The sequence below is a fragment of the Diabrotica undecimpunctata genome, chromosome 5 (genome assembly GCF_040954645.1).
Source record: "Diabrotica undecimpunctata isolate CICGRU chromosome 5, icDiaUnde3, whole genome shotgun sequence".
In the NCBI taxonomy this organism is placed as follows: Eukaryota; Metazoa; Arthropoda; class Insecta; order Coleoptera; family Chrysomelidae; genus Diabrotica; species Diabrotica undecimpunctata.
The window spans coordinates 19,575,611-19,585,779 of NC_092807.1; the positions used below are offsets into that span (position 1 = coordinate 19,575,611).

The window sequence follows — 10,169 nt, forward strand, 5'->3', positions numbered from 1 at the left end:
GGTTATATTTTATTTAATATTAGGTATTGAAAAAGGTTAATAATGGAGAAGTTTTTGTTTTGTCCCCCACATTGATCTGACCAAATTATTAAATGATCGATTTGGGGATTTTCTTCTTTAAGAGGCAGACAAAATCGTAGCAAGCAACTTGCTATTTCATTACTTCCCCTATTGGCAATATCCTCAGTCCATGTAAAAAATAGGACTTATGACCAGAACTGGTTAAACAGTGGACTCCAAAGTTGTATAGCCACATTTGTCTTAAGTAAAAAGATTTTGACGTTGATAGCTTTGGCAAATGCATCGTTTGTTGAAGATCCATTGTTATGTAACATTTTTCTTTGGAAATTTTTACTGCTTCGCGGTCAACTTTCTGCTGCGCAAAAGCAGGTTGAAAATTATTCGAGTGCTCTAAAGAGCATAAACTGCAAGTATCACTTTTTGGTACACCAAAAGATAAGTTAAACCTTGTTTCAAATATATGTCTGTAAAAAGAGGCCTTTACGAAATATTTAGTTTCGAGCTTTTTTGTTTGACAATCCTCTATATACAGTTGATGAAGTCGGTTAATATTTAGTAAAGGGGAAAGGTATTTTTTATGTGGGTTTTTAGTCCTAGAATAATGTGATTCTTCTGAAGGAAACTGCTTGATATGATTTTCAATGCAGTTTATTACTTAATCGGATATTTTTTTAGGATTTTTGTGATGCCCTTGCTTATGTGGTGAGGGCATTACCTGGCCAGATTTTAAGTCATTTTGAGCTTTAAAGACTTTTTTTCGTCCAATTCGGTATAAAGAGCAGAAAGCATCTTTACACACTAGTGTATTTTCTTTATCACACGTAATAAAATATTTAAAGCTGTAAGCTTTCGTTTTTATATTTTTACGAGGGCGGTGACGATTAACTTCCTGCATCTTAATACTTTTAAAAATTAAAATATTTTTGGAATTTGTATCTAGCTTATAAAATTTTCTTAGAATTTCTTCTCTGCTTGCAATACTAAACTTCTCAGTACAGTTTAGTCTACATTTTTCTTTACACAGTAAATATCTTTTAATTGTTTTTTCTTCCATCACTTTACCAGTCTTTTGAGAAATATATTCTTTACCTTGTTGTCTTAACCTTGCAGCTTTATTTCGTTTCCAATTATCAGGTTTCCGGACTCTTTTTTTAGTTATTTTTAAAACTGGTTTAACAATTTCTCTTCTACTTATTTCATCGGCAGTAACATGGAATTGCTGGTTATGGTCTTCTATACGTATTTCCCGAGGTATTTCCTCCTGCACTTCGTCAACCATATCCGGGGTTTCCCTGCTGTTTGTCGAAACCTTAAAAATATCTTAGTTATTTATTAAATTTATACTTATTTCTAATTTCTATTTTTATTTCTTAATCTTAACTTTTTTTAGCTTTACCTTTTTAATTTCTTGGTTATCAGAAAACATTTTACGTTTGACTCTATCAACATCCGGATATTTGTTTATGAGACTCGTCGAATAAGAAATATTTGAGTTATCAGAATCCTCTTCTGAATCTTCTTCACTGGAAGGGGAATATTCGCTGCCTGATGTAACACTTTCATCAGTACAATTATCCATATAGTCTAAAAATTTCATTTATGTACATAGGTAGGTCTGTATGTAATAATAACTCAAGTAATGTATATTATATCTATATTTTTTTAAATAAAAAATTGAATTGCAGAGGGGGTAAATTGTTATTAAAAAGCGATGATTAATTAATAAAGGTAGTAAAAATTGTTTTAATATGCTTACCTGCTTTAGAGTTGACCTTCTTTTGAAGTCCACTAGTGCTTGGCTGCTCCAAAATCACCGCATTGGTATTGACCTCTAGAGAAGTACAAAATACAGTTTCTATCTACAAAAAAATTCTCCATTCGGACTTACCTTTATTTGAAACACATATTTTCTTGTTTTTTACTAATTCTAACATTCTTTTACTTCTCGAACCCATGTTGAAAGATGTGATAAACAACAAACATAACCTTAAAATGTCACATGGCACCTACCATGTAAATAAAACTTTCCCACTATTAGTGGGTAAAGGTGCTTAAATATGGACATAGCACCTTTATCTAATAAAAAAGGGTACTTAGTCATAGGACATAGTACCTTTATCAATTAAAATAATCCTTATTATTAACAATTTAAGAATCTTGAGTTATTCAGTGGTTGTATTACGACTTTAGGTAACCAAATATACAAATAAGTCATTTTTTGAAAAAAATGGACATAGCACCTTTATCAACTCATGTCTTCAATTATAATATTTTATATATATACATAACAAAAAACACTTAAAAATTTTATATTCTACTTTTATTTTTATTTTATACTTTAAACTAAAATTGTCAACATTAATAAAATAAACAAACATGAATAAATATTATATTCAAAACTAGAAGCGTTTTCAAGAAACAGGCAGTATTCAGCTCTTCTTATATTAAGCCTAACGCCTGGTCTTGTCCGATTTTGACGCTTAAATCGTATATGTGATGTTCACTGCCACCTATCTCGTCATCTTTTAAGACTCTTTCCGTGTTGGTCTTAAATCACTTGCTATTCGGGTTCTTTACTATCCATTCGTCGATTTCATTCCCGTCTTCTCTATTTTTTAGATCGTACAATATCCTTCATTTTACACAGATCTCTTGTTTGGTTATTTATCTGTCTGCCTCCTGTTTTGTGTTTCATGTTTTCCCAGACATTTATCTCAAGGCAAATATAACTAGTTGCAATCTAGAACCCATCCAGATATTGTCTGAGGGTCAGCAGCAACCCCTATTGGGAGTCTTACGTTGCCATGCAGGTATCTGTTAAAAACTTTAACATCACACCAACAAAGTGATCCAGAAAGTGATGATGAATTTCAATGTTCTTCAGTAAATTTGCAATCACAGCCGTTTACACAAGTTGAGTTAGATGACTTAGTGAGGGATTTGGGTTTAACGAAAGAAAAAACAGAATTGCTTGGCTCAGGATTAAAAGAAAACATTGTTGTCCCCTGGTACCTACATATATTTACAAGTGCAGGTATAGAGATAGATATCAATAGTTTGCTCAGTTTTTCAAGAAGGAAAGGAATTTGGTCTGCTGTCATGATATTGGTGGTCTAATGAACGAGTTGTGGAAATGGAAATTCTTACGCTTCACTTCCTATTGCTTAGTCAGTATATTACATTGTGGTTTGAGTGATAATTTAAATATTTGTTGGGGTGGGTTTGTTTTCTCTAAACTTTCGTTGCATATACTGTATCCTCTTTTGTGATTAACACATCCAGAAAAGGAAGTGAGTTGTTGTCCCTTTCTATGGTGAATTTGATTGACTGTTATTTACAGTTGATGATCAAACAATTCTTTAATGCTTCTGATCCCTGAAGTCAAATTTAGAACGCATCATCTACATATCCCCACCATAGTGAGGGTGTTTGTGCACAATGTTTTGTTCGAATTAATCCATGAAAAAGTCTAAATTATGCTGTAGCATGCTCATCGGTTCCTAAACTAGATATAATTAGTGCAGTTGAAAAAGTATGTCAAGAAGTCCTAATCCAGTCGACCAAATAATATTTGGGAAATAATGGGTGACAAAGATTACCCTCCACATCTTATACATGGAATAACATATCCATAGGATCGAAAGCGACAGATGACTACCCAAAAAAATACTGAATTACAATCCAAAAGGCACGAGAGACATAAGAATACTTCGAAAATGATGGTCATAATATCCTTGTGAAGATAAAACAGGTAAAGTCTAATCCCTGTAGTGAAGAAGAATAAAATTGAATCTTGTTAATTCATTATCTTCAAACCAGTAAAAAAATCATACCTACACGAATATTATAAAAATCTTTTGGACCAACTAAAGTATACAAGCTTCCTACAATCCCCCTCTTCTTCAGAATTGGCTTCCGAATCAACCAAACTAGATACATGCATACATAAATAATCGTTCCTCTTCTACCATTAGGTGTCGAGGGAGTGTGATTCTAGCCTTTGATGAATTTTCTCCACTCTTTCCTGTTTTTCTCCAATTGTATTGCTTCTTGCCAAGATCTGCCCTTATTTTGTAATATCTCTGCTATGTCGCTGTTCCACTCTTTTATTGGTCTGCCTCTTCTGTTTTTCCTAGAGTAGAACTCATTTTTTTTTCGTTCTGTGTTGCATCTTCATCAGGTCAATAGCATATAATTAGGTTTATAATTGCTTCTTTTGTACCCATCTCTATATCAACTCCAAGTATACGCTCATTAAAATATATCCAATTCCTTACTTTATTGATATTTTTCTTTACCATGCATGCTACCCCTGCCTGAGCTCTCTTTTTCTCTTCTACTCCACTGTATATTAGTAAATTTCCGTTTTCCAAAGTCGTGACTCCTCTTCCTTTTCTTTTTGTTTCTATTACAGCTATTACTTCAATATTCTTGCCTTCTATTTATTTCCCCAGTTCTATTTCTTTTCCGTTTTATCAACCAATTTATTACCAAATTCTTACCTTATTCATTATTCATTACCAAACTGGATGATTGAAATAAAACACACAGCTATATAGACGTAAACAGAAAGAGAATTTTGCATATAATTTATGAAAATTCAAATTGATCAATCAACTAATAAATGCACAATTGGTTACTTACCCTGAATAAACCTTTTTAATATCCTTATCATGAATGGTAAATAAGTACAAAGCTCCTGTCTCAAAACATACTATCAAATATTGATCATCTGGGGATAATGTTATACAAGATATATATGAGTCGAAACAAGCATAAAATATTAAATTTTTCATATCCATATTTTGAAATATCCTCAAAGATTTGTCAGTAGCAAAAAACAAATGCGAATTACGAATGAGAGCGTTGATGTCTGAAACTCCCTGAAAGAAAATATAATATTACAAAATATACATATTGTATACTGTACATACAATATTAGTATCTGAATGGAAAACACAGCTGAAATTGTTTCTTTGTGGCATATCTATCTTTTTAAAGAATTTTTCTGGATTCACAATTTATTTTACCAATTTAGTAGTTTAATCCCAAAAAGAATTGGGCAAAAAACAGCTATCCACTCAAGAACCAAGGGTGTTTAAAGCCCATTGTGTTGCCAGAGTATGATATTAGCTCACATTTCTCGACCATATGACAAATGGATTGGCTTGCAACTCTACAGTCGCAGTTTGGTGTGAGTTTTCCCCACTTACCGTGTCCCGTGCAATTTCTGTTCAGGCTTTTCCATATATGCCGAGCGAGATCAAAAATCAAAACCGTTGGTCATTTCTGATAAATCTATCGAATCTCATATAGATTTATCAAAAAAACCGTTGGTCCTTTCTGATAAATCTATCGAATCTCATATAGATTTATCAAAAAAACCGTTGGTCCTTTCTGATAAGTCTATCAAATCTCGTAGCAGGTAGTGTTTTCATTTCACAATTCCAACCGTTTAGCACTGAGGACGAAGCCATCGGCGTCGTCAATGAGCTGTTTAGCAAAACGCCAGGATAAGTTTTCAAAATCGCAATCGGTTTGTTGTCAGCCGGTGTACATCCTGGTGGATGGGCAGTTCAGGATTGTTTATGATTTTGTTTTCCGTTAGAGTGCTTCTTAACTGCTCAGAGAGGGTGGACTATATAGTTCAGTGATGGAAGCCAGAACAGGGAAATAGATCTGATACAACCAGTAACCATCTTCATTGTTCTATGTAGTTAGACGTCAATCATTTTAGAGTGGGCGATATGGGCAACCAAAGTGGTGCACAGTATTCGGCCACAGAGTATACTAGGCTCAGAGCTGAAGTTCGTAATGAGTTCGTCGCAGCTCCTCACGAAGCCCCACGAGCTTCTGGATAATGTTGGTGAGCTGCCTTAGATATGTTGGACAGTTAGAGAGATCAACAGCATACACAACCTTGCAGCAGTGTTGGGAAGGTCTGATATGTAAAGGTTGAATAGAGTGGGGGTTAAACCACTCTTTCCTTTCCTTCCAATATGTGTCATAGGCAGCAGTACAGAACACCAGAAAACAACGCAATACAGGCATAGTTGTAGATATTGAAGGCCAGATTTTGACTACCATTGAAGATAAATTACAAAGATGGAAAGAATATATGTAAGAATTATTCGAAGATGCAGCACGAAGTCCGACTGAAATAAACAATCCCTACGGCCCAGAAATAACAAATGAAGAAGTAACTATGGCCATTAAGTGGATTAAAGATGAGAAATCACCAGGACCTGATGAGGTGCATGGTGAAATTTTAAAGCTATTAGAAGCATACTAAATCACAGCTCTTACGAAGCTTTTCAACAACATCTACGAGACTGGTTACTTACCAAAAGACTGGCTACTATCAATATTTATTCCACTTCCTAAAAAAGAAAATGATAGAAAATGTGAAGAACATAGATTAATTAGTTTGATGATCCATGTACTTAAATTACTCCTTACTATCATTCACTCGCGTGTATACACCAAATTAGAAAACACCCAAGTGAAGTTCAATTGGATTCAGAGCAGGACTCGAAACGAGGGAAGTTTTTAGTTTGCAAGTTCTAATACAGAGCGATGAAAAGGTTTAAGTACCTGTTAGACTTGACAGCAAGCGTTAAAACCTACCCGAAATCCAGAAATATAAATGTAGAGTATACACAGAAGATCTTTCATGACGCAGCGTTAGAAATCCAAAGGATAAATCTTAAATAAAATTTACAAAATAACTCTTTAGAGTAAACATTTTAGTGTCGTATGGATGTAAAGTGGTTGCAATTTAAACACTGAATTAAATAAAACTCGTTTGATAATGTTTTCTTTTCAGTTTATTTAACTGACAATTCTGACAGGTTTTTTTTACATTTTAAAGAGAATTGGACCCCTCCTTATATTTAAGATTCGTGATACATTATAATTAGATAATGTAGCAGAGATATTTGCCATCAAATAAACGCAAGAATGATGTAGGTAGGGTTTATAATCATTCGAAAGATATGTATTATGATTCAGCTTAAGTTCCAATCGACAAATAAAAAGAATATTTCATCAACATTACCCTAAGATAACTAACTCAACTGCAGTTAAAATATATATTAAAAATAATCTTATACCATAGCACAATCAACTTCTTATCAAAAAACATATACTTGTAACAATCTATTGTTTTCGGGAATTTATGTGACGTGTCTGAAATTATTTCTTCGTGACATTTCAGACTACACTCCCGGAAAATACATCTTTACATTCTAAAAAAATACTTACGGTAAAATGTTCATCTTCAGATTTAAAGCACGCTAAAGTACAAATTTCAAATAAACTTGTAATTACTGGTCCCATGCTTCTAGTACCAAAATTTATGGTTTCATCTGCATTATTGAAACTACTTTCTATTAACTCAAAGTCGCCCATTTTTCTGTAATAACAAAAAAAACAATTTTTAAAAAGCTCGAAATAGTACATAATGTTTCACGTAGATACACATTAGACTTATCTCTGAAAAAAACTATTAAATCTAATTTTTTTAGTCTGAAAATTTGCACTTTGGTGATTGATAATGTGGTCTGTGTATCTTGTGGAGGATTTGCCCCTAGTTCCATTACTTTCGACCTTCCCTTCTGATGACAAGCTTCTCGAGACCTTCAATGATGTTTTTCCAGAGTTTTTAATAATACACCATCATCCCAGCATTAGACTTAAGCCAGCTAAAAAGTGAACACCTACGACAAACAGTGCAAGAAGAACTAAACACCAGCCTCAGAATAGCAGAAAGTCAAATCCGCAGAACAGACAACATAGATGAAAAACTTAAGTATATAAACACTACAATAAGAACTACGGGAAAGAAACACCTAACCAGATCTGCAAAGAAACACAAGGTATGGATAACACCAGACATACTAGAACTAATGGATGAAAGACGTAAAATGAAGAATAAATCACAAAAATACAGAAAGGTTGATAAGAACATAAAGCAAAGAATAAAGAAGGCCAAAGAATTATGGATTGAAGAACAATATGTAGAAATGGAAAACTATGAAAGAACATATGACACATTCAATGTACATAAAAAAGTAAAACAAATTACAGGAACTTAAAGAAGACATCAAATAAGTTTGCTTAAGAACAAAGACAGAAAGATTATTATAGATTTAACAGAAAAAATTAATAGATGGAGTGAATACATAAGAGAATTGTTTGAGGACAACAGAAATAACATTGTTCAGGTAAATAGTGAAACGGGACCTGAAATCCTAAAATGTGAAGTAGAAGCGGCACTTAAAAATTCCAAAACTGGAAAGGCAAATGGACCTGATGAGGTTCCTACTGAATTGCTAAAGCTCTTGAATGATGACTCAATAGGTATAATATTGCACTTATTTAACACAATATACAAAACTGGTATTATACCTCAAGAGTGGCTGTTGTCTACATTCGTTACACTGCCAAAGAAATCCAATGCAAAAGAATGTTCAGAACATCGAACAATATCTTTAATGAGCCATCTACTAAAGATATTTCTAAAAGTCATCCACAACCGAGTTTATCAAAAGTTGGATTCAGATATTAGTGATACAAAGATGGGGTTCAGAAAGGGATTAGGTACTCGAGAAGCTCTCTTAGGTTTGAATGTTCTTACACAAAGATGCCTAGACATTAATCAGGAAGTACATGCATGTTTTATCGATTTTGAAAAAGCGTTTGACAGAGTATGCCATGATAAGCTAAATAACATTCTTGAAAGAAAGGACATAGATAATAAAGATCTGCGAATAATTCTCAATCTATATTGGAATCAGAAAGCTAACATCAAAATAGAAAATGAGATATCACAAGCAATAGAAATACATAGAGGAGTATGACAGGGATGTTTGGAAAAATTGTCCACACATTTCCAATTTGTGGCCACTCTTTCTTGGCATGTGATCAGGACTTTGGCTTGGTAAAACGCAAACTAAATCGGATGGATAGACTGTATACACGAATGGAAGTTTGTGAAGCAATCTATAGTTCTGCAAAGAGGCAGAAATTTACTGTACAAATTGTCAGAACTAATGACGTTTTGGATTTTAAAAATTGGTGGTCCAAATATTAGAAAAAGACGAGCCTTTCTGTTGAAACTTCCGCTAAATCTATTCAACATCCACAAAAGGAGTCATTTGCAGTTTCCAGTTTTATGGAATTCCGATACAATCATATAAAAAAAGGCTTGTTGAAGCATTGAAGTTTATCCGCAGTTCCTTTGTTCTAAAAAGTCACCGAAAATATTCAACTTTCTATGGAAAAAATTCCAATCAACAAAAAAAATCAATGATATTCAAAAGATAACTAGATATCTTCCTGAAAATTATCATGAATTTTATTAAGGAATAATTTGTTGGCCAACAAGTGGAAAGTACGAACGGATGAGTATCTTGTAAAAAACTGCTTAATGTTTGTTTTTTTAGGTTAAAATATTTCAAATTTCGGCTTATATTTACCGTCCCCTTTTACCCTTAGCATTACCTTATTATCAAACTTATAATATAATAATTCATGTTCCAGGAAAAATCACAAATTTTTTATTTGTTTCAAATATAAACACCTTTTTTTTAATTTTCTCAAGTCTTTATTCTTGTGACATATCCTTTCATAAATAAGCGATTTAATTGTGCTTTATTATACAAAATAATTATTGTACTTACAACTAGTAAGATTATAAGATCCTAGTTAAAAGTATACTTACAGCACCAAATGTTTAATTATTAAAAATTATTTAAAAAAGAATATCCACACTTAACGAACTGACAAATTTTAAATTCAAACAGGTTGTCATATGGTTGTCATTGTCATACAGACAACAGACAAGGTCAAACATAAACAAATACTAAGGCCTCTTTTGTGCGTTCGTGTCTAGCTTAGATAACACATTTTTGATTGGAGAATTACGATACACGAATCTATTTTCTGACTATTTTAAAATATCATAAAGTTATTTTTAAAATTTAAAATTAATGTGGCTGCATTTATTCTATAAAAAGCATTAAATCACAAAATATAATATAAAAGAATAAATTGTAGTGCTACTACATGTGAAAGCAGCTTAATTCACAGAACAGTTGTCTACTTCTTTTTAGAATTGATGCGATAATAGCAATACTTCTTAGATT

General features: G+C 32.7%; 1 protein-coding gene across 3 annotated transcripts in view; it reads right to left on the bottom strand.

Moving 5' to 3' along the window:
- Positions 1-10,099, bottom strand: part of rod (kinetochore component rough deal) — a 157,706-nt gene extending 147,607 nt beyond the window's left edge. Inside the window, exons 1-3 of one of the 3 annotated variants that reach the window (XM_072531606.1) lie at positions 9,746-10,099; positions 7,285-7,435; positions 4,666-4,904 (exon numbers count right to left, since the gene is read on the bottom strand). In XM_072531606.1, coding sequence (XP_072387707.1) covers positions 4,666-4,904; positions 7,285-7,431 — 386 coding nt within the window. In that variant the 5' untranslated portion in view covers positions 7,432-7,435; positions 9,746-10,099. Of the gene's footprint in view, positions 1-4,665; positions 4,905-7,284; positions 7,436-9,525; positions 9,685-9,745 lie in introns of those variants that run through there. The other 2 variants (XM_072531605.1, XM_072531607.1) reach the window with 2 other exon arrangements.
- Between the last annotated feature and the right edge of the window lie 70 nt (positions 10,100-10,169).